The 24,871-nt window shown below is 49.5% G+C and overlaps 1 protein-coding gene across 1 annotated transcript in view; it reads left to right on the top strand.

The window, feature by feature from the left end:
* The window catches only part of LOC132578398 (transmembrane protease serine 11A-like), a 29,755-nt gene extending 5,250 nt beyond the window's left edge, over window positions 1-24,505 (top strand). Inside the window, exons 2-9 of the mRNA XM_060248370.1 lie at window positions 2,331-2,449; window positions 5,605-5,672; window positions 5,856-6,019; window positions 8,524-8,562; window positions 16,845-17,013; window positions 17,877-18,142; window positions 20,819-20,961; window positions 24,106-24,505. Of these exons, the coding sequence (XP_060104353.1) occupies window positions 2,331-2,449; window positions 5,605-5,672; window positions 5,856-6,019; window positions 8,524-8,562; window positions 16,845-17,013; window positions 17,877-18,142; window positions 20,819-20,961; window positions 24,106-24,267 (1,130 nt within the window). The 3' untranslated portion in view covers window positions 24,268-24,505. The remainder of the gene's footprint in view (window positions 1-2,330; window positions 2,450-5,604; window positions 5,673-5,855; window positions 6,020-8,523; window positions 8,563-16,844; window positions 17,014-17,876; window positions 18,143-20,818; window positions 20,962-24,105) is intronic.
* The last annotated feature ends 366 nt before the right edge of the window (window positions 24,506-24,871 follow it).

Genomic DNA, 24,871 nt, shown 5'->3' with positions numbered 1-24,871 from the left:
TGAATCCAAGACCTACCTTTTCACAGGATGAGTGAAATGCTTCAAAAAGAGAAAATATTTCATAAGAGATTTTATTTCAGTACTTCCCCTGAATTTCCCAATTTTTCACTGGAAAAAGTGAAGAAGTCAGAGGACTGTACAAGGCAGCATACCTTTTGAGTGCGAAAAACTTTGCCTTATGAAACATTTTACTCATCCTAAAAGAGTCTGTCTCAGTGCTCCTCCAGACTTTCCAATTTTCTACTGGAAAATTTGGGGGTGGAGGATCTTGGGGAAAACAGTTTTATTCTGATTTTTTCTGGGGTTTTTCCCTTTCTCTCCCCCCCCCCCTGATGCTGAGGGGGTGGGGGATCTCCTGGTTTGGAGGCTTCCCCCCCATGCCAGCCAGTTGGTGGGTGGGAAAGCCCCACCCCCAACGGTCCTCTGTGGCCCCCTGGGGGCCGTGCACACCTCCTTCTCCAGCCATGAATTTGCAGCTTGCCAGGCAGGCATGAGTGGTGCCTGCCCTTTGCAAGCATGAAGCCACCTGGAGTTTCCAATCTCCAGTTGTAGGCAGGGGATCCCCTGGCTTAGAAGCCCTCCCCCCGCCGCAGGGTCATCAGAAAGCGGAGGGGGGGAGGGAAATATCTGCTGGGTACTTATTATTTCCTATGAAGACCCATTCAGAATAATGGGAAATTGATCCACGGGTGTTGGGGGCTCTGGGGGGGCTGTTTTTTGAGGTGTACTATATTTGCAGCATAGCATCTGATGCCTCTCCTCAAAACACCCTCCAAGTTTCAAAAAGATTGGGCCAGGAGGTCCAATTCTATGAGCCCCAAAAGAAGGTTGCCCTATTCTTCATTCTTTCCAGTGGAGGGAAGGCATTTAAAAGGTGTGTAGTCCCTTTCAATGTGATGGTCATAAGTCCCTTTGGAGTTCAATTATGCTTGTCACAACCTTGCTCCTGACTCCACACCCAAAGCCTCCTGGCTCCATCCCCAAAGTCCCCAGATATTTCTTGAATCGGACTTGGCAACCCCAGAGCCTCTGTCAGCGAAGGTTCATTGAAGTTCACAAAATGAGCAGACTTAGTTATTTGAAACAAAGTTGCATTTATTGTATTCTCCAAAGTTACTTCAGCATGAAAGACATTGGAACTGATGGCTAGCAGTTGGAGTTATTGGTATTTAACATTACACATCAAAGCATTCACAACTGCCCCAATTCCCAAAACAAAGGCTGTCTTTGCATGTGAGACATTTCACACGGCTCCCCCTTATCTCCTACAGTTGGTGGTTACATTTCCCGGCGGCAATGTCCTTGCCGCCTCTAGGGGGGAGGTGAGAATCTGCCAGGCACTTTCTACTTCAAAGCCCCGTTGACAACCTTTGATATTCCTGGGAAGCTACTCTTGGGCTAGCCTTTACTTGGCCCCCCTTCTACTACTATATCAATGCGAGTTAGTAAGCATACATCTTTTATTAATCAGCATGGTTAGTGATCAGCATTCAAAAAGAGTATCAATGAACAGACAGCCGCTTGCTTTTGCCTTCCAAGGCCCAAACTTCCTGTCCTCCAAGTTTCAAAATTGGAGCTTAGAGGACAGGAGCACACCAAAGCAGCTCTTTCTGAGTGTGGAGCCACCTGCTTTTGCCTTCCGATCTTGGGGCTTGGAGGCCCAGGAGTGTGTGACACCTGCTCCCCCCAACCACTGAAAGTGAAGATCCCTTGAAATGGTTGGGGAAAGGGGTGTGTGTGTGGGCAAGGTGCTGTGTCCACAGCAGGAGGATGTCATTCTACGTGATGTCATCACATTAAGGATAGCCCTGCCCCCTCCCAGAATGCCCCCCAAATCCCCCTGCTGGGGAGAGGCTGGGACCTAGCAACCCCACCCCCACCCCCTATCTTTACTTCTGACAGAACTTGGTGGTTCCTTTGGTGAGAGAAGATGGAGCCTGAAGTGGGGGTACCAGCTCTGGAGTGGGAAGTTCCTGGAGACTGGGTTGGGGGGGAGCCAAGGGAGCACAGGGCCCGAGGAAAGGAGGGATCTTAGGGGGGTATAATGCGATAGAGTCCACCCTCCAGAGCAGCCAGTTCTCCAAGGAAACTGCTGTGTGTAGTCTGGGAAAGAGATCTCAGGGCCCAACTGGAGATTTCAGCAATCCTAGTCTGAAGGCTTGGAGGACATGCCAGCTGTGCCTGGTGTCCCAGGGGATGGGGAAGGGAAGGACGAATCCAGGACAGAGCCTCCCTGTGAGCCTGAGAGGGATGCCAACAGTGCATTTCCACTTGTGCAAGATCTTCTGTCAGCATCCCCTTGAGCTTCTTCCTTTCCTCTCCCTGTACAGACCAAAAGAAGTTCTTCTACAATGCTTCCTTTAGAATCAATAATGTGCGCTATCAGCCTAGCTTGGAAAAACAGACCTCAGACGAATTTAGAGAGCTGAGCATGACCATTGAGACACTGGTAAGTGGGAGAATGGCCTCTTCTCTTTGCACTGCCCTCTTTCCATGCTTTGTTTTCAAAAACCTCTATTGCGATCATGACAGATTTCACTGTTCCAATGGATACCCTGAAATCCCTCAAATGCTTCCCTTCAAATTCCTTAGGTCTTTTTCCTGAGCAGGAACCCCTGAATTTATCTCAAAAAGTTTAGCCAACCAGAGGTGATGTTGGACCTTTCACACACTCTCAGAAATCTCCCACCCTTGAGAAACAGAGAGGCAGGAGAAGGAGAGATGGGAAATTCCTAGAGATTTGAGGAGGAAGGCTGGGGGGTGTGGGATTTGGGGAGGGGTCTCAGCTTAGTACAATGGCATAGAATCCACCATCCAAAGCAACTGTTTCCTCTAGGAGGATACAGGGCTGGCCCAACACCCTGGGGCACCCTAGGCAGACCTGCTGCCTGGCAACCCCCCAAGTGCCCCCATGGCTCTCCCCCTGCAGCTCTGCCCCCTCCCCCCACACAGTGTCCCTCCCGGCCCCCTCCTGCTCCACTTGCCTGCCCACAGCCAGTAAAAGCAGCGGCACTCTGCTCGCTTGCTCCCTACCTTTTGGGACTCTTGGACTTATTGTTTCGGTCTTTGAATGAACACAGTGCTGGAGGGTCTTATGTCAATATCTTGTTGAATGTCTTTCATTGTACACTTGTGTATACTCATTGAGGGGCTTGATATTTCTATTATCTCTATATACAGTAGTAATGTTTGTTTTGCGCTGACAGCCCTGAGGGGGCTAGTGGCGGCAGCGGGGGGGGGAAGGAGGGAGGGAGGCAAGCTAAGCGCTTGCCTGGGGCAGTGGAGGGGAGGGGCGAGAGCCCAATTTGCTGCCCTCTGCCTCTTGGCGCCCTAGGCAATTGCTTAGTTTGCCTAGTGGGAGGGCCGGCCCTGGGAGGAGAACTGATCACGGTTGATCTCTAGCCACCCCCAGAAGGCTTCAAGGACATACCAAATTACTATAAACACTTAAAATATATTACAACATTTTTAGTGATAATATCAAAACAAACATTACTATATAGAGATAATAGAAATATCAAACCCCTCAATGAGTATACACAAGTGTACAATGAAAGACATTCAACAAGATATTGCAGTGCCAAATCCCACTATTTCCCCACCTTTCCATTTTAGGCAGGCAGGGGTTTTTTTTTGGGGGGGGGGGGAAGGTTTGGGAGGTGTCAGGTATCAAAGACTCTTAAACAAAATATTGCAAGAATGTTACTGTTTTAAGCATGTTTCTATTTTAAGTTAAAAATAATATCTTTAATTGTGCTTATTTGTGTCTTTTATAAAGCTCATATCACCCTACCTGGAATTATATTTTATGACATGAATGTCCTGGCTCCACAAAGTCCTATTTATGTTAGATTCATGTTAAATTATGCAAATGGATCTTCTGGATCCTTTTGGGACTCTTGGACTTATTTTAAAAATAAAGCATCAAGAAAAAGCACAAGGATCACAGCAGAAACTAAAAATACAAACTAAAAAATATAAAATGCTCAGAGTCTAGGAAAACATGAAATGGCTGGGCATTTCAAGCTTCTTTCTCTACACAGTCTACTCAAGAGTGGCAGTGACTCTCCATGTAATGTCTCCCTTTGGCTGTGGGTTCCCAGGTTAAATTATTCACCCAGGCACTTGTTCCCAGGTCCAACCAGCAGAGACAAGCTGGCTCAAAACATCAGTGTTTTATTTGCAAGGAGACAAGTTTGGGACTAACAATTATAGCTGACATAGAAAACTGAGCTCTACCCAATAGGACCAAACTAAATTACACAGATATCAGGGGGCGAGCAGACTGTTGCATTACATATATACAAGGATTATACCACACTCCAGGATCTCCAGTTTTGGTTTGAGTTGGGAGAGGCTTGAAGGCTCATTGGAAATAATAGAGGCAAAGAATGCACCTTGATTTGCAGGAGCTCCATTGAAATACATTGCAGCACAAAAAGAGTTGTGAAGAAAATGAGGAATGGATTTTCCATTAAGGTCTCTGGGCCCAGATAGAGTACTCTGAGAATAAAAATCCATTCCACTTTTTCTTTGCAGCTTTTTTGGTGCTGCATTGTATTTCAACGAAGCCCAGAGGAGCTTTGAGCTGGAGGAGAAGCCTGCAATGACAAGCCGGGAGGTTTGGGAGCCCCGACCTCTGCTCCCTGCCCTCAGCAGCAGCTCCAGCTTGAGCTCCAAAGGGTGAGGACAGGCAGGGGAGGGGGAAGGGGGGAGCAGAGAGCCATGGGCCTGATTAAAGCCCTGGTCTGGCCGGTTGTGGCCTGTGGGCCGTAGATTTGACAATTTGGCTCTGCTCTGCTTACCTCCAGGAATAAAGCACAGCTCCACATTTCTTTTTGTCCTTAGGGCTTTCGAAAGAAGCTAAGGACAAAAAGAAATGTTGAGCTGTGATTGATCCCTGGAGATAAGCAGAGCAAAGCCAAATTGAAACCGTATCCCTTTGTGAGCTGCCTGAAGGAGGATTCTCTGGAAGTGGATGGAAGCAGCAGTCCAGCTGCAGCCACACCAGTCTAAGAACTGCAGCTACACCTGCATTGGTGCATGGGACTGCAGGAAGTCCTACAGACGAAGAAAAACATTGTATATTGTAAAATGGACTGTGAAATAATTTCAAATGAATGTGGAAATATTGTGATTTAAAATATTGTTTAAAATACTGTTTTCAATATATATTAGTTAAAGCTCTCACGGAGTGTTCTCCTATATACCCCGGAAGAAAAAGGCTGGCCTCCACGGCGTTTTATCCTGCTGAGGACTCTCCCTTCACAAGCCCCGCCTTTCCCAGGCACCAAAACTCTAGGAATTGCCCAACCTAGAGTTGACAACACTAAATCCTGGCCGGAAGAGTTTGGTGTTTATTTGATGTGATCAGGGCCTTTTTTCTTTGTAGCAGGAGCTCCTTTGCATCTTAGGCCACACACCCGTGATGTAGCCAATCCTCCAAGAGCTTGCAGGGCTCTTCGTACAGGGCCTACTGTCAGCTCCTTCAGGGTTGGCTGCATCAGGGGGTGTGGCCTAATATGCAAAGGAGTTCCCGCTACAAAAAAAGTCCTGGGTGTGATGCATCTAATTGAGTGTCCATCATTCCTTTCCTTTCCACAGATCAACCAGGCATTTCAAGGTCATCGTTTTAAAAAAAGAATGACTCATTCCTATGTTGTGAGGCTCAGGTATGTAATGGATTCCCCCAACTGGATCTGGCTCAGAGGACATCAAGCTTTCCTTGAAAGGAACGGGGTTTGGGCTTGAGCAGAGCCCTCAGGGCACTTCACGGGGTTTGCACTCAGGAGAAGAGGGGTGCTACTTAGGGGAAGAAGGTGCTAGCATCCTCTTTGGTGTGTTCTCTTTTGCAGCCCAGATGAGGGGGCTGTGCTGGCAGACGTGGTGCTGGTCATTCAGTTCCTTGCTTTGGACAGCCAGAAGGTGCGTTGGGAGAGTGTTAACAATGCTCTGCTGAGAAGGCTGAGGGCACCAACGGGCGCCTTGAGTATTGACCTGGCATCTTACAGGCTTTCAGGTAGGTGTCACAGGTGACTGCATGATGTTTTATTTCTCTGCGTCATACCTCAAAAGGCAGGATGTGTAAATTCATTTCCTGCTCGCTCCTTCTTGCCTCTTAGCATTCTTGTGGCCCATGCAGCTTTTCTGCCAGGAAAATGTGATTTTTGTTGTTGTTGCATTTTTAATGCGTGTGTGTGTGTGTGTGTGTGTGCACCTGGAGGTCATGCTGACTGACCAGTGCCGGATTAAACCTTGTGGAGGCCCCCAGGCAGTCAAAATCTTGGAGGCCCCCTTGCAAATTATCTCAGAGTTGGAGCACCTGCCCCACCACCTGTGGCCCCCGCTGCAGCCTGCAGGCCCCTTCTCCAAAGCTCCTTTGACTAAGCTGCGGGGGAGAGGCAGAGAGAGGCAAACTTGGTGATGGTGCCAGCAGCAGCCTCACCAGGCAAGTCGGGCAAAGAGCGGCTCAGTTGCTGGCTGTGCATGCAGGCTCTCAGGGGGGAAATGGTGGAGAGCTGGCCTGAGGCCCCTAAAAGCATGGGGGCCCATAGGCCAGTGCCTATCGTTAATCCGGCCCTGTGACTGATCCCTGCTGGGGACCCGGAGGATATTCAGAGAGGTGGCTGAATAAAGCCTGCCCCTGCCTCACAGCTCAGGTGTTCCAAAGGGGTCTCCCATCCAAATCTTTGCCAGAGTTGACCCTGCTTAGTTTCTGAGATCCAAGGAGATCATTAAACTGTTTGGTTGCTCATTTTGATCATGACCCCACCCATTCAATCTCCTGGGATCTGCAGCAACCCATCTGGTTCCTCTCTTCGTTTTGCTGGATATATAGACGACATTTCAAGAATGATCTAGACAAGCTGGAACAGGTGCAGAGGAGGGCGATGAAGATAGAAAGGGGTCTGGAGACCTATGAGGAAAGGTTGAAGGAGCTGGACATGTTTAGCCTGGAGAGGAGGCAGCTGAGAGGTGATAGGATCACCATCTTCAAGTACTTGAAGGGCTCTCATATAGAGGATGGTGTGGAATTGTTTTCTGTGGCCCCGGAAGTTAGGACCAGAACCAATGGGTTGAAATTAAATCAGAACTCCCTGACCGTTAGAGCGATTCCTCAGTGGAACAGGCTTCCTTGGGAGGTGGTGGGCTCTCCTTCCTTGGAGGTTTTTAAACAGAGGCTAGATGGTCATCTGACAGCAATGAAGATCCTGTGAACTTAGGGGGAGGTGTTTGTGAGTTTCCCGCATTGTGCAGGGGGTTGGACTAGATGACCCTGGAGGTCCCTTCCAACTCTATGATTCTATGTTGGGCTTCTGTCCTGGTCTTGGATGCTTCCTATTTTGGGTCTTTTGGGTTGGTCTGACTAAAGAGGATGAAATGGATTTAGCTTTGGGATATCTGCGGCTTCTACAAACACTAAACAGCAAATGGCAGTAAAACTTGTTTGACCAGTCCCTGCTCAGAAAAAGTAACATGGGAAGGAAAGAAATGTCCAGCACATCTGTTCCAGATCTGTCAGTGATGTGTAAACTGGAAAACTCATTCAGTCTGAATCAGAACAATAATTCCAAGTTCTTCTATCTTGAGCCTCAGCAGTAGGGAAGACGTACGCACATGTAGCTAATCCTTGGAATGAAATGAGCTTTACAGAGAGGTTATTTGTAATATAAGGAGCTCTGTGGTGCAGAGTGGTTAACTGCAGTTCTGCACTCCTAAGCTCTGCTCACGACCTGAGTTCGATCCCAGCGGAAGCTGGGTTCAGGTAGCCGGCTCCAGGTTGGCTCAGCCTTCCATCCTTCCGAGGTCGGTAAAACGAGTACCCAGCTTTCTGGGGGTAAAGTGGAGATTACTGGGGAAGGCAATGGCCAACCACCCCATTAAAAAGTCTGCCATGAAAATGTTGTGATGCGATGTCACCCCAGAGTCGGAAACGACTGATGCTTGCACAGGGGACTACCTTGACCTTTACCTTTTTATTTGTGATATTGTCCTGACCTGGATGGCCCAAGTTAATCCAATCCCATGAGACTCTGGAAGCTAAGCAGGGGCAGGAGGCCACCCAAAAAAGCCCAGGGTAGCTGGGGAAGTGGTAGCAAATTCTTCTGCCGCACTCCTTCCATCTTTCTGGGCATTTGAATGTGGGAGTGCACAAGCAAGGTGGACTGGCGGTGTGAACCCACCAATCCATTCTAGGAGCTCACTGACATTCTTTAAAAAATAAAATAAAATCACTGCCAAAGAGTGCATGAGCACATGACTAATCAAAATGTAAGGTGAAAAAGAAACCCAAACTGCGCTAAAGGGATGGTGCGCAGCAGCTGTTTGATGAGGCCAACGCACCCCCTGCACAAGATACGGGTGCCTCAAGCGGGAGGGGCTGGCCGGGATTAGTCTGCTCCATTCTGGGGTGGCCCGATTTGGGGCACCTCCGGAGTACATGAAACTGGCCATCTGTCCCCAGCCTCAGAGACATGGAGATGACTGTTTTGAAGTGACGGCCTCTTCTCTCTTCTTTTTCAGAGATTCCTGCGGAGCGTGGTGGAAATCTCATCTACAGCTGTGAGTACTGAAAATGGGTTCTGTTCTGCTAGAAGGGGCACTTCTTAAGCACAGGAATTCTTCAGCCCTGTTGCCCTGTAGCAGATTTCAGGGGTACATATCCCTCCTTAGACATTTGAGGAGTTACCCCTGTCTCCATTTGACTGACTTTCCCTCTGCTAAATCCCTGTCTTTGATTCTGATTGACTATTATTTCATTGGAAGGGAAATATTTACAGAGACCAAGGACCTAGTGACATCCTCAGTTTGTATCAACTCCCACACATCAAATGGGCCACACACTGGGCCTTATTTTTGCCATGGGGATTAGGATGGATCTGGGCCTGCTAAGGCAGTACCATGGGCAGAACACTTCTCCCTTGAGGCCTGTCTGAGTAGCCTAAACCCCCTTTCTTGAGGTGGTGAGAGGACTTATGCTCACCTGTAGAGTCTAATGGACCCTAGAAGGTTCCAGGAAGCTCTGAGGGACCGGATGCCCCCTGGTGATTTGTTAGATGAGCTTGTGGAGAGCTGGAATAACTGACTCTCTGCTGCCATTGACGAAATCACTCCCTGGTGTACTCTCCACCCTCGTACCAAACTAGCTCTGTAATATACAGATGAAGCGAGAGCTGAGACAACGAAGAGTGTGGTGGTGTGCTCACAACGAAGCTTCAAGAACATCTTATAGAATGCTTATGAAAGCCTATGAGATGGCAGTGAAGGAAGCATTCTACTCGACCTCCATTGTGTCTGCTAGCTCTCTCCCAGCCCAGTTGTTTAGAACAATTCGATCTTCACAGATGTACTCCACAAAGCCTTACTCTCAATCGATCAACACCTTCTGCTTATCCCTGGCCTGAAGGACATCTGACTAGCCTCAGCTAGGGCTTTTCTGGCCCTGGCCCCAGCCTGGTGGAACAAGCTCCCAGCTAGGATCAGGGGCCTGTGGGATCTATTGCCTGTGAAATGGAGCTGTTCTGCTGGGCTTTTAGTTGAGGCAGCAGATGCCCAAATCCCCATCTTTTGACCTCCAATGCCATCTGCTCAGCCTTGTGACTGGCAGCTTAATATCCATGACTCTGCTCAGAAGGCTCCTATTTGTGTGCTATTATTGTGGGTACTTTGGCCACTCAATAAGAAGGGAGCACTCCCTGGAGAAGATCCTGATGCTGGGAAAGGCAGAAGGCAAAAAGGGGACGGCAAAAGAGGAGATGGCTGGACAGTGTTACTGATTTAGCAAACACAAATTTGAGCAGACTTCAGAGGATGGTGGAAGACAGGAGGGCCTGGTGTGACTTTGTCCATGGGGTCGCAAAGAGTCGGACTTGACTGTGCAACTGAACAACAACAAATTGTGGGTAACTTTTACTCTGATTTTTAGCTTGGAATTGAATTTTAAATGTTTGGATTTGAAATTTTTATCACTGATTCTCGTCAAGATTGTGTGACCTGTAAGCCACTCTGCCTGCCTTGTGGGGAGGGCAGGATACAGATCAAAGGAAATAAACAAACAAGCAAACATGCCATTTGGCCCTCATCTGTGGATATCTAAATCCATGAATTGGGGCCACACTGATGCTAAGCAGATCTTTCTGCAAAATTGAGGAAACGCCAGATTCACAGAAATGTTAAAACATATTGAGGATTTAAATTTCTTCCAAATTAAAAAAGCACCATCTGCCCTTCCCCTCAGACAGCTGTGACCTCAGCCCTTGTTTCTATGGAGACTGCAGGATCACATTTCCCAGCATGCACCAGAGGTCCACTATAGCAGCTACCAGTTCCTCCAGTATTGCACAATATATTTTTAAAAAAATTCTTACACCTTTTCACCACTTCCCTTAAAGTGTTTTCCTCTTTTCTGAAAACATTTACGTGAGGAGTTGCCCCGAAGCACATCTTCCATCTTACTGTGCAGCCCCACAGTGGGACAGTCAGCACTGTTACGGGCTGGCCACGGAGAAATCTTTAGAAGCGGCTCAACAGGAACTGATGGAAGGAGGTGCCTGGCCCTGCTGGAGCACACGATGTGCACAGAAAACACAGGCATGCACTGGCTCTGGGAGGGCAAGGGATCCATTCCCCCCCCTTTGGAGTTCTTTTAGCTTGTAAAGACTTCTCTGTAGCTGACCTGCGCAAGTGCAGTCCCAGCATTTGTCTGCACAGAAGATGTGGATGAGCAACAGTTGCAGGTAAGCGCAACCATGTTCTTTCTCTGTGTCTTCACCTGGGATGATTTTACCCATGTGCTTGTTCTTTCTGAGCTCCTGTGATTCTTTGCAGTCCGGTTTTGTGTGGGAGGAAATGTATCTGTCATGGTTGTTTCCTCACCCTTTATGGTTCCTGCTTTGAGAGGTGGGGGTGAGGAGATGCCGCCTTTTAATCAGGTGGGGTTCCTGTTGGTTACCAAGTGGGCAGGGGCAGAGCTCAGGGCACGGAGGCCGTTTTCCCAGCATCTCCCAAGATGTTTCATTTTAGTCTCTGGCAACATCAAAAAAAGAACACCAGAGCCCCAGGACATATTTAATATTGAGGAGTCTGTCTGTCTGTCTGTCTTCCTCACACACACAAATACTGTCCCAAATTTTACCTTGAATCTGCCCATGCATGGAGGGAAAGACCAGGGTTGGCCACGCAGAGTGCCAGCAGCACTGCAGCACCTCTTGCCTCTGTGGCATGGGCAGAGAGACAGCCCTGCACTGCTGGGCAAGAGGGTCTGGTGGAGGGCTGGGGGCTCTTGACGCTTTCTGCGATATTAAAAAGCCAACTCAGGGGAGGCTGCATCGTGCCTTTCTTTCCTCCTTGCCATGGCTGGAGAAGGGGATTTCTGTCAAGGAAATGGTTGGGGGTTGGGAGTTAACCCCTGCCCTTCCTCGCACTGTGGCCTCAGAGCTGCTTTTTAAGGTCGCTGCAGATATGTGGCTTCACTCTCCAAGAGCTGGATTCTGCACCCTGTCAGCCATCTTTGCTTTCCTTGTGTTCTGGGACAGATTCACAACAGAATCCACCCTGCTTCTGACCATAAGCGGCACGGCAGACTTTTATAAATACACCCCAGCCTGCTAGGACTGAAATGCTGGCTGTCACACTAAAGGGCTCATCTGCTGTCAAGTCCTTTCCCGTGGTTTATTTCAGTTCTTGTTCTTTGACAAGCCGGTTTAGGGCGGGTTTCTTTCCATTTTTAAAAAGGAAGGCATGGAGGAGAACTGACCCGCTGTGCAGGTTCTGAAGAGCCACTGCCTCTGAAGGGCCAGGTGGAAGGAGATCCCAGTGCTGAGAGGCCTCTCCAGGAGTGAGGGGTGCTGGCAGCTTGTTTTTGGCGGCTTCTCTGTAGGAGAGTCCGGTCTCATCAGATCTCAGAGGCTCAGGAGGGCTGGCCCTGCTCAGGGCTTTCTTTTTGAGCAGGAATGCAGTTCTGGCTGGCTTGGGGCCGGGGGTGTGGCCTAATATGCAAATGAGTTTCTGCTGGGCTTTTTCTACAAAAAATCCCATTTGAAACAATGGTGACACCAGGGGTGTGGCCTAATATGCAAAGGAGTTCCTGCTGGGCTTTTTCTACCCCCAAAGCCCTGGCCCTGCTTAATGCTTGGAAGGGAACAGGGTCACCGCATAACATCTCTTGCTTGGAAACCTGACAGGGTCACTTTCCACCATCCCCATCTGTGCTTGACCCAGCTCCTGCTCTGGAGATGTCCGAGGGCGCTGGTCCAAGCAGGGTGCAGGGCACCACGGGCTGCTGAGGGCATTCCTTCACACTAGAGAGCAACTCAGCAGCACCAGCAGACCTTCTTTGCCTGTGCCTGGGGATCGTGTCCATCCTCCCGCATGTGTCCTGTGTGCAAAGCACACTGCTTTTCCTGTTGAGGGGGAAAGGTAGCCAACGGGGGGGGGGGGGTTTCTATCTTGGAAGAGGGACCGGGTGGGAGCGGGAGGTCCTTGCAAGACTTGTGCGGAAGTCCAACTTTTGACCTGAGTTTCCCCTCACTGGAAAAAAAGGTTCTGAGGCACCTGCTGGGTGTTTCTGCCTGGAGACCTATGGCAGGATACCTGTCACCATTGTGGGAAGACAGGTGACCGCAAAATGCTCTTCCCACATCTGTTGCTCAACTTTAGACCTCCTGCCACAGACATTTACCTTGTCTGAACTCCCTTGAGTGTATCTGATGCAGACTCCTGATTGGCTCACCTCAGTGCTCCCGGGCAAAAGTTTGTACCTGCACAAGAGCCAGGTAATTGCAGCCAGGCTGGGTAATAAACTAATAGCATTTGCAAGAGCAAGCCAGAAGCAGTGACCCACTGTGGTCACGGTTGGGCTGACAACTTCCATTGTAAAGTAGAGAACTGCTTGCAGGTCATTCTCTCTTTGTCCCTTTGCAGACAGATCATTCTTTTCAATGACCAGCCTTGGATGGAACGCATTGCCTGCTTTCGCTGCAGCCACAATAAGTGGTCACAAGATTACCTGGGTTCATGGGCAGATACCAAGCCCCACAGAGACTCCAAGTAGCAAATCTCAACTCCAGAATTTCAAACTGTATTTTTATCATGTTCCTCTAAAAATTGAAGGCAGCAGCAGATGTGGGGGGGGGGGGCATCTGTGAGAAATCAGTCTTGTGTGAGAGAGCTGTGCAATTATGCCAGTCAGTGAATTTCCTTGGACACATCTAAATAGCACATCGAAGACTGGCTTTCTGCTTATGACTGGCAGTGGCCAGCAGCCGGAATATAACATGACTTGTTTGTGCAAACTGCTCTTTCAGCATTTCCTCTTGCCAGAGTTCCCAGCTGGTGGGCTGTCTTCTCTAGTGTGTGCCCTTTGGTGCGTGGGCTGCTTGCCAAGGGTCACTAATGGTGGAGGCTCAGTGGCAGAGCCTCTGCTTGGCATGCAGCAGGCCCCTCCCAGGCTCAATCCCCAGCAGCAGCTCCAGTTAAAGGCAGGAGGGGATGTGAAAAGGCCCCGGCCTGAGACCCCAGAGAGCTGCTGCCAGGCTGAGTGGACAAGACTGACCTTGATGGGCGGAGGGCCTGATTCAGGACAAGGCAGCTTCCTGGGCTAATGTGATGCCACTGGGACGGACCACCTCCATACCCAAAGGTTCATGAGCTGGCCTGGGAACCTTAGCAGGGAGCTCTCCTTTACTAATCCTCTGAGCTTATGAGGTCAAAGACAGCACACTACCTAACGCTAGTGTGACCTGTTATTAGCAAAAACCAACAATAAAATCACACACTACTTGTGCCCACATGTTACAGTGAATGCGCATGCATTCTGCCTGGTATGTTCCTTGGAGGTTTTTGAGCAGAGGCTAGATGGCCATCTGACAGTGATGAAGATCCTGTGAATTTGGGGTAGATATTTGTGTGTTTCCTGCATTGTGCAGGGGGTTGGACTTGATGACCCTGGAGGTCCCTTCCAACTCTAGGATTCTATGTGCATATCTCTACATTTGTTTGAAAGGAGGAGCCAATGCACACTTACCAGGGGCTGGATCAATGTGGAGTCGGCATCACGTGCCTGACTGCAGCTTGGGAACTACGCAGCAAACATACAAAGAACAATCAAGAGCACACTGTACATGGATTATACATGAGTTCACTGTAACTTGGGGACAGGTTTATGCAGTCCCAGGCTAAGGATACATCTAGTCAACAAATGCGAATCAGTGTTGGGGGCTTGCTTATTCATTCATTCATTCATTCGAGATTTATATCCCGCCCTTCCCACAAGTGGCTCAGGGCGGCTTCCAAAACTGATCAAACATGAAAATTAAACAATTTTAAATATAAAAACAATTAAATATTTAAGCAATTAAAACCTTAAAAACCAATAACATTTCAATTACATATAAACAGATGGCTGGCCAAGTTACATCAAGTTTTCATCCTAGCTAGGTGTAAGCTAGCCGGAAGAGGGTCGTCTTACAGGCCCTGCGGAACTGAACCAGGTCCCGCAGGGCCCTCACCTCCTCCGGCAGCTGATTCCACCTTGTGGGGGCCATAACGGAGAAAGCCCTTTCTCTGGTGGATTTCAAGCGGGCTTCTTTTGGCCCGGGGATAGTGAGGAGATTTTGTGTTCCTGACCTCAGTGCTCTCTGGGGAACATGCGGGGAGAGACGGTCCTTCAGGTAGGCAGGTCCCAGGCCATATAGGGCTTTAAAGGTAATAACCAGCACCTTGTACCGGACTCGGTATATCACTGGAAGCCAGTGCAGAGTCTGAAGACCCGGTCGAATGTGTCCCCACTTTGGGAGACCCAATAACAGCCGGGCCGCGGCATTCTGCACCAGCTGCAGTTTCCGAGTCCGGGACAGGGGCAGCACCATGTAGAGGGCATTGCAGTAGTCCAACCTCGAGGTGACCGTAGCATGGATTTATTTATCTAAGATTTAAGATTTATATTTATCACTGTGGCTAGGTCGTCGCGCTCCAGGAAGGGGGCCAGCTGCCTTGCCCGCCTAAGATGAAAAAATGCGGACTTGGCAGCAGCTGCTATCTGAGCCTCCATCTTTAAGGAAGGCTCCAACAGCACCCCCAAGCTCCTGACCCTGTCTGCCGCCATCAGCGGCGCACCATCAAAAGCTGGCAGGGGGATCCCCCCCCCGGGCCGCGGCGACCCAAGCAAAGGACCTCTATCTTCGTAGGATTTAGCTTCAGCCCACTCAGTCTGAGCCACTCAGCCACGGCCCGTAATGCCCGGTCAAGATTTTCCGGGGCACAGACCGGCCGGTCGTCCATCAGTAGATAGAGCTGGGTGTCATCAGCGTACTGGTGACACCCCAGCCCATACCTTCGGGCAATCTGGGCAAGAGGCCGCATGTAGATGTTAAATAACATCGGGGAGAGAACCGCCCCTTGGGGCACCCCACAATCGAGTGTGCGCCTCCGGGATAGCTCCCCCCCAGTTGCGACCCTTTGTCCCTGGCCTTCCAGGAAAGAGGAAAGCCATTGTAAGGCCAACCCCTGAATCCCCGCGTCAGCGAGGCGGCCCGTCAGTAGCCGATGGTCGACCGTGTCGAACGCAGCCGACAGGTCTAACAACATCAGCACTGCCGAGCCACCCCGATCCAGATGCCGTTGTCGGACAGCCTAAGAATCTTCACAGTTCTGGTGTCTAAGATTCCCTCTAAGCTGTGGAGTCTTGTGAGCAAAAATTCTACTTCCTGAACTACTGGCATTAAAGTTGTGAGTGAGCAGTTTGGCAACTGAATAAATTAGTTTGCTCTGGGGCAATCCTTCCTTAGCTAAGATGAAAATGTGTGAGCCGGAGGCTAAAAAACTAACCCAGCTTAGAGGGAACACATTTGTTGTGTTGTCTGGGTTTGGAGTCCTGGATGAGGGAGAAGTGGCGGGCAGAGGAAGGGGCAGCTGGGGGGGGGGGAGTGGCAGGCAAACAAAGGCTTAAACGTGGCTTCTCCTTTGACCACCAGCTGTTCCCAACACTGCTCTGAGGCGGGAAACCAGCAGCAGCTGGGCCAGATGTGGGACCCAGTGGTGCTTCAAGGCACATCCTGTCCCTTATCTGGCTGCCAATCCAGCACCAACACCTGCACTGCCAGTTGCATTGTTATAGAGGAAGCACTTATTCATTATTGCAGTTTATGTATTAACTAATTGCAGAATAACAATGGGAAGATTTAACTGGATTTTAGTCAGAGCTGGCTCCTGGTGTCCAGTGATGGTTTGCATCAAGCTGTGTCATCTCCTGATTTGCACACTCTCTGTGTGGTTTTTGCAACAAAGACTTTCAGAAGGATTTTCTCTCTCCCTGGAACCCCAATCGCAACTGGTTGCTGGGGGGAGACCTGCCCCGAAGACCACTGGCATGCCGCAATGTGTCCAGTGCAATGACATCACCTGGAAGTGACATTATTGCTCCAGGCACGTTGCTGGGGGACACTCTATCACTTGTGGGGGGGGGGAACTCTCTATGATTACCATAGAGTTTTTTCCTAAGTGAGTACTGCCCCCCCCGGCATAATAACATGGGTGATGCCATTCTGCCAACATGGGTGATGCCATTGCACCTTGCCCACTTTGCACATGCTAGAAGAGTCTCCCCGCCTGGATCCAGGTAGGACCCGGCAACCCTACTCCACATGCACCTGCTGATGTGATCTTGAGTCAGTCACAAGTTCTCGCAGAGCTGTTCCTCTCAAGAGCAGTTTCTGTCAGAGCTCTCTCAGGCCCACTACCTCACAGGGGAGGGGAAGGGGAAGGAGCCGCTCTGAGACTCCTCTGGGTAGTGAAAGTGGGATATAAATCCAGTCTCTTCTGGTTCTTCTTCAATTCCATTTCAACAGGCTGCGGGACACGAGTTGACAAATCTGTAGAAAGGATTTATGGTGGAAACATTGCGGAGGAAGGGGAGTGGCCATGGCATGCCAGCCTGCAGCTGAACGGCGTCCATCGCTGTGGGGCATCCCTGATCGATCACAGCTGGCTTGTGACTGCAGCTCATTGCTTCAGAGGGTGAGGAGTACTGTCGGCATCCGTGCAGTTGAGCTCTCCTGCCTCTGAAAAGGAATTGCACTGGATCTGTGCAAGCCTGTGCTGTCCCTCACCCCACATGTAGGAAATCTTGAAGGAGGGTTTTTTTTTAGAACAGATTCTGATAGGGAGATTGGTGTCCATGTAGAGCAGGGATCCCCAGCCTTTTTGAGCCTGCGAGCACCTCTGGGATTCTGTCAGGGGGTGGGGGGCACAGCCACAAAATGGCTGCTGAAGGAGGTGAAGCCAGCCGCAAAATGGCTACCACAGCTACCGGCTGTGAGCCGCCCTGAGCCCGCTTCGGTGGGGTAGGGCGGGATATAAATCAAATCAAATAAATAAATAAAATAAATAATACCACAGCTGACCTTCACTCTCTCATGCACATTCACAGACCTTTAATGGCAACAGAAAATCAGGAGACCTTCAGTCACACCCTTGAAGATCCTTGTGCTGTGGGGACAGCTGCTGCCAAAGACTGTTTTCTAACATCTGCGCAAACAGTCAAATCTCCAATGGCCAGCTAGAAGTCCAGACACAAGCACCTCTGCCAGGGTAGAATGATCACTTTATGCATTACAGGCCAAAGCAAAGCGAGCAAATTACAGCAGAACCGAACTCCCCCAAACGTTCTCAGAACAGTTACAGCAAACACAGAGACCAAGAATATTGATGGCAGGGCCCCTTGACACCACAGCCCAGGGTATTTCCTGACTGGCAGACACATTTGCCAGAGCAACGTATAGTTCCCCCGCAAGAAGGGATGAGATGAAAAGAGAAAGCTACAAACATGTTAATTGTTCTTCATTATCATGATATGCTCTACGCTTTCCAATGCCTTTCAGGTTCACGGATGTCAATAGCTGGACAACTAGCTTTGGGGCCCTGTTGAAGCCCCCCAAAATGAAGAGGAGTATTCGTCAGATCATTGTCCATGAACACTATGCAAATAACGTCTTGAGCCACGAATATGACATTGCCGTGGCACAGATCTCGCCCCCTGTGCAGTTCACATCTGATGTGCACCGTGTCTGCCTTCCGGAGGCTGGACAAGTCTTCCCAGACAACACCACGTGCTTTGTCACGGGGTGGGGAGCTCTGAGGGATGACGGTGAGAAAAAGATGCTTTATGCCAAGTCATAGGAACAGTTCCATGGTGTGCTTTGTCCACAGGCCTTCAAAACTGGCCCGCTCGAGGGATGGTGGACAGGATGGCCCAAACCTGAGTCAGGTTCCCTCCCCCCTTGTTAACCACACAGACAGCATGCCTTTCTTTCCCCCTTGCCATGGCTGGAGAAGCGGATCTGAAACTTCTGGAAATGTTGAAGGCATGAGGGGGGGGGATATTTTTCAGTTTTATTTTTAAACTCAGAAATTTTGGGGGAAATTGAAATATATGCAGTATTTCCTTTCCTTTCAAATCTAAATTTAATAATGTTCATATAAGTTAGATTCAGGTGGGCTGCTGTGCTGCCTTCTGGACTGTCCTTCTCCACAAGCTTGTTAACTTGCTCAAAGAATGTCCTGGTGATGCTGCTGATGCCTCCGGTGCCATAGCAACGACATGATCTCCAACCAGCCCGTTCCTCAGGTCGATCAGCAGAAAGCACCCCTCTGCCACTGAACACTGTTTTAGCTGCCTTTGGGGCGTTGTGCTCAGCGGTAGAGAATCTGCTTTGGATGCAGGAGGTCCCAGGTTCAATCCCCGGCAGCATCTCCAGTTGGAAAAGGCCAGGCAGTAAGCGATGTGAAAGACCTTTCACGCCTGAGGCCTTGGAGAGATTCTTCCTTCTAAGTAGACAATACTGACTTTGATGGACCAGGGGCCTGATCCAGTCGAGGGCAGCTTCCTGTGTTCCCATCTTGGGGCGCTCTTCTGGGGAGGTAAGGGTAGGCTTCCTAATCCCCAGGTCCCAGCGAGGGATCCCCTGTTTTTACAGGCTTCTCTCTGCCCCCAGGCAGCTGGCCATCGGGGGAAGCCCCGCCCCCCACAGTCACCATGTAGTTTTAGAGCTCCTGCAGGTCCGTTTTTAAAATATGTGCCTTTAAGGCTGAGCAGGAAACAGGAAGGGCTTCGGAGAACGGCCCCTCCCTTTGTTTTGCTTTCGTTTTCAGATCAAGTAAAGTTCTGCAGGAACAAGACCCAGTAAGTATTTATGTGAGAGAGGGAGGGAGGGGGCAGGGGATTCCCTGGTTTGGAGGCCCTCCCCCCGCTTTAGAAATAGTGTGTGGGGGGGAGGGAAATGTCTATTGGGCACTCTATTATTCCCTGTGGGGAACGATTCCCATAGGGAATAATAGAGAATTGATCCGCGGGTATTGGGGGCTCTGGGGGAGCTATGTTTTGAGGTAGAGGCACCAAATTTTTAGTATAGCATATAGAGCCTCTCTCCAAAATACCCCCCAAGTTTCAAAACGATTGGACCAGGGGGTCCAATTCTATGAGCCCCAAAAGATGGTGCCCCTATCCTTCATTATTTCCTATGGAAGAAAGGCATTTTAAAAGGTGTGCTGTCCCTTTAAATGTGATGGCTAGAACTCCCTTGGAGTTCAATTATGCTTGTCACACCCTTGCTCCTGGCTCCACCCCCAATGTCTCCTGGCTCCACTCCCAAAGTCTCCTGGCTCCGTCCCCAAAGTCCCCAGATATTTCTTGAATTGGACTTGGCAACCCTAGGTAAGGGTGGCACCAAGCCACTAACCCTAGTGGATTCCACCCAACCCTCAGAAATAATTCAGCATCCAGGCCCAGCCTCCAGAACGCATATCTTTGTCCTCGGGTGTAGGCTATGGAGAGATAAAACCAGAGGCAAGAAAGCGCTGAGCCAGCGTTCCTACCTGCAGTTTGGACACTTTCCTGGTGTCAAGGCCAAGCCACTGGTTACCATTTCCAAATACTGGGCCTGGAAACTGCAGCTGGGCAGAGGGTCAGGGGCTCAAAATGGAGCCTCTAGCATGCTCTGCAGTGCAAATCTGTTTGCACTGGTTGTTTCCTTCTGCTGATTGGTAAATGCTCCAATATCTGCTGAGTTAAACCCTTTTCAGACACAAAATTTCAAGCACTGCTATCACTTGTACAGGAAGAGTATGCCACATGCAATCCTCTCAGTGCTTCTGAGTGCTATTTTGCCTGCAATGGGCAATGCATACTTTGCAGATTAAACTGAGATGATCCCGTGTAGCACAAACCTGGGGGATGCAAGACAGCAGCGACAACAGATCTTTCCTCTCTCCTCACTCTCCCCCCCCCTTTGAGCTTGTTAATCTAAACCAGATATCCAGGTGCCAGAATAACCACCAGACCCAAGAGGGGAGCCAGATCAGTCCAAGGCAGCATGCAGCAACAGGAATTTGCCAGGATGTTATTCTGTGAGCTTTTATACTGGCAGCCCCTGCTGCCAAATTCAGGAGAAGTGCTGTCTGAGCATTAGTGACTGACCAGTGTGGTGGGCTTGTGTGGGAATGAATTAGTGCGATGTGTCTGTTCATGAGAAATCCGTGGTGTTGTGTGTGACTGGGATGAGAGGTGATGGTGTGCTGGGGTGTGCCTTGTGCAGGGGTCACTTTGTAGAAAAATAGGTGGTAGACTCATCCAGGGATTGTTATGCAGCTGCACATACTATTCAATGGACAAGGAGGTGGAATTCTCAGAAGGAGGAGGTAAAACTCTCAGAAAAGTTTAGGAGCTGTGCTCCTGTGAGCTCCCACTGAATCTGAGGCCTGGTCTTGTGTGAATCCCCACAAAAACATGCTTGTCCTTTCTAATGCATGGCTATCTTAAACTCAGGTCCCAGTGTCCATGAACTTCGTGAAACAAAAGTAAAGATCATAGGCAATGAGATTTGCAACAGAAGAGAAGTGTACAATAACATGATTACACCTGGGATGCTATGTGCAGGATATCTGGAAGGAGGAAGTGATGCTTGCCAAGTAAGTGGAAGAATGGAGAAGAGAGCAAGGGGAAAAAAGAGCTAAATGTCAGGGGTCCGGACAATCAGCCGCAAGGGAACTGCACATGGCCTGCCCTGGCACTGGGGCACTTGTTGCCCAACTCTCCCCCCTTACCCCCAAATCCAGAAATAAGCAGCAGCTGCTACTTTGTAGGGCCAGTTCCACATGGGTTATTTGCCCTGGGCTCAATGCTGGCAGGAGGCATTATGGTGTGTTTGTGCCCCTCCAAACGTTTCCTTGGCTTTCCTGTTTTGCCCCAAAGTTCAGGGCTTTCTTGCTTTTTTATTTAAAAATACCTGGCTCTTGAGCATTCTTATACTGCTATAACATCAGGGCTTTATTTGTGCCCATCTGCAATGGCACTAGGCACTGGCATCTCTTTCTGGCTGGCCTCTCTGCAAAGAGGCTGGCAACGAAGGCAGCAGGTGGGAGTGCAGGGAAGGGCCCCAGGGAGTGTCTTGCCTGCCCAGCCACCCTCTCTGCAGTCCTGCTTGCTGACTCCTTTGCAAAGAGGCCAGCAGAGAAGGCAGTGAGGCAGGCGAGACACTCCCGGGGGCCCAGTGAGGGCATCAGCAGGCACCGCAGAGTATCTCGGCAGCCCATTCCCTCCTCTGCAGGCTTCTGGTGTGGTGGGTATTACCTCATTGTTTTTAACAACAACAACAAAAGTTCTATATAGCAATATGTACATCATGTTCTCTAAACTTGGAGCTTTCATTTTTTAAAGAGGTTGTGCTCTGTCTGTATCTTTTGGTTGCAGAGGAATAGCCATATGAGATCTCATCTCTGCAATGAGACAGAATTTCTTTAAAAAAACAATCACTGGGAATTCAGAGAACCTGAGACACGCACATTGTTTGAACTTAATATCAATATAGCAATATGATTTTTTAAAATGCTGAAAATGCCTTGGCGGCCCCGAGGAGGGGGGTGGGTGGCCCCAGCGGGAGGGCTGGGCCAGAAGAACTGGGAAGACCTGCCGTGTGGAAGCCTCTCTCCTGCTCTGCTGTCTCGGCAGCAAAGGGGGGACCCCAGCAGCCTGGCCCCGGGGGAAACACTTCGCAATGCCAGGACCCATGTTTCTTTGAGTCAGCTGGAAGAGAGAAGCATTCTTGAAGCACCACAAAGGAGATGGGTTCCGGATCCATCCTGAATGCAAACAGAGCTCTCTTGTGCAGCTGGAACTTAGTGGGTGTTTCCTCCTGCCCTTGGTCATGCAAGTCTTGGGGTATGGCCAAGCAGGTGCCTGAAGGCTGGTGAAGACCCTGCCTTTGGAACAACAAGGGAGCATCATTAGCCTGGGCTAGAGCCCCATTTGCATTCTCCACGGCCTCCAATACAGCGAGGATCAGAGGGATGGGTCTGTGCTCACAGCAGACGGTGCGATGGAGAGTGAAAGCAGAGGGTGACCAGGTGAGGATCTAGGGATGCCAGTCCCCAGAAGGGAGTGGGGGATCCCCCAATTTTTTGGGTGGCCAACAGGGGAAGCCCCACCACCACCACCCATTGTCTGTGGCCCCCACTCATGGCAAATTAGCAGCTTGTAGGGCAAGTGCATGCAGCGCCTGCTTCCCCCCCAACCATTTAAAGGGAAAGTTCTCTTCATTTATGGGACTTATTTACATTATATTTATATCCCGCCCAGCCTGTATAGACGCAAGGCGGCTAACAGCATAAAATAGACAGTAAACAAAAGCAATATTAAAACAATCAGATTAATGGCAATGGTGCTACTTCAGGCAGATCATGTAATATTTTCTTTCTCACATGCGCAGATCCTGGGCAGTTGGTAATAAAAGTGCGATGGATCCAGATGTGGCAGCCCTCTCCCATTAGATGGGGGGAAGTGGAGGAGGTGCACAGGCAGTGCTGCATCCCCAGTGTGATGACGTCACTCTATGTGATGTCATTGCATTGGGGACAGCCCCTTTCCCTCCCAGAATTTCCCTGCACTGTGGAGAAGATGAGATTTGGCAACCTATGAGGAGCATGCTGAAAAATGTTCCCTGTGTGATGTAACAGATAGTAGAGTTACTGTGTGAGCTATGGAGACTGTAAAGTTAACCCTTTCCCACAACTGTGGAAGGGCAATGTGTGTAAGATCTCCTCTATTTTTTTCTTTTTAAAGATGGAGGTATAACAAAGACAATCAACAAAGGGATTTAATTCTGGCAGGCCAGTATGGAAATAGCTTCTTAATTATCCAATAGGAGTCCAGTCCCCCTTTAAAGGCTAACATAATTTATTCCATCAGAAACTTCTATGCTTATGATGGAATAAAATTTGTTAGAGCAAGCTGAGTCACAGTTTACAAAGTCCATGTGGCAGATGTCTGGCTGCCACGAGGACGTTTGATCAGACGTGTGCCTGGAGTTGTGTTTGGGCCCTTCTCAGATCACAACTCTGCTCTTGTGCCATCTTCCTGACCTGAAATGGCCCCAGAGAGCTGTGAATGGGGCACTGAGGCTTCTGCAGCAGGGCAAGCAGCAGGTACCTGGGACTGTTGGGAGAGGCTGTGCTTCCTCCGCACCACACTTCCAATTAAATTTCACTTACAAAACTCCAAGTGCAAATCTGACCCAAGGTCCTTGTGGCCGCCATGAAGGTTTTGCACCACTTCGTCTTTAAGGTGTCTAGTCTGGATTTTGTTTGGTTCTGTAGCCACAGATGAAGGCGACTGCTGGAATTCTGAATTAATGAATTCTTTTAAAAGTTCATTCAGTTTGAAATGTTAATGAGTCTCTGGATGTTTTCTTCCTTCCTTCCTTCCTTCCTTTTCTTGTCCTTATCTTCAAAGCAGTGTGTGCTGCGACTGTATAAGTACCGGATGTGAGAGTGGACAGAATTCTTCCTGAGACTTGCATTTTTTTTTTACCAAGCAAATGTTGCAGCCCTTTGGTTGCAAAGAGGCGCTTCCAGGTGTGGGTGATGTCTATGAGATCTCTGAACTCTCACCTGCTGTAGTGCAAATTCACCCATTTGCATGATGAATGCAGATTGCAGAAGGCTGCTTTCCTCCACTTAAAGTCTTGAATACACAACTTTAAGTATCATGTTGTGTTTGCTAAGGGGAACAGTCTTTTCCTTCCTGCAGAGCTTAAGATGTTTTTATTCCTTTGCTAGGGGGACTCTGGTGGCCCACTGGTGACTCCCGATTCAAGAGACAGGTGGTACCTTGTTGGCATCGTCAGCTGGGGGAATGAATGTGGCAAACCCAACAAGCCAGGAGTCTACACGCGGGTGACCCACTATCGAGACTGGATTGCTGCCCATACAGGTGTCTGAAATTGCAGGCGGAATTCACTTTGCAAGCGGCATTCGAGCCTGGAACTCTGAGACGCTTGGACTATAAATGTCAGTAGTTCTGTAGCTCTGGTTAATTCCAGAGCAGACATTGATGTCTCTGCTGGAGATATCCACGTGATTCTGTACAATATTATGCACTGTTTTATTTTCAGCTTTTTGTTTACAGGGAAGGGAACAGACTGAGGCAATCCACTGCAATTGGTAAAAAATGTAGACTGAGACTCTTTCAGACTCCAGTCTCCTGTGCAAGGCCTTGTTTAGTTACTGAGCACTTCCTGATATCACAACTGCTCTGAGAATCTGGCTGCACCATTTTAAAGTGTATTCAACTATTTCATTCCAAGACATTCCACTGTCAAGAACAGGAAACCCCTGATTTATTCTGCCACTCCTCCCCCCCCCCAGCCGTTGACCTCAGAGCTTCCCTGATCCCAGGCAGCCGAGCTCCAGGACCGGCTGCAAGACCAGGAGGGCCCCTCGGGCAGGCTAGGTGCAGGGATTGAGAGCACACCACCCACCCCTCCCCCAGTCTTCCATGATGGTCCCTTCCTCTCCAGGCCCACTTTCCAGGCACCCCCAATAA

The sequence above is a fragment of the Heteronotia binoei genome, chromosome 10, assembly GCF_032191835.1.
Source record: "Heteronotia binoei isolate CCM8104 ecotype False Entrance Well chromosome 10, APGP_CSIRO_Hbin_v1, whole genome shotgun sequence".
NCBI lineage: Eukaryota > Metazoa > Chordata > Lepidosauria > Squamata > Gekkonidae > Heteronotia > Heteronotia binoei.
Note: the sequence above shows the minus strand (reverse complement) of the source record. Positions and strands in the feature narration are given on the sequence as shown.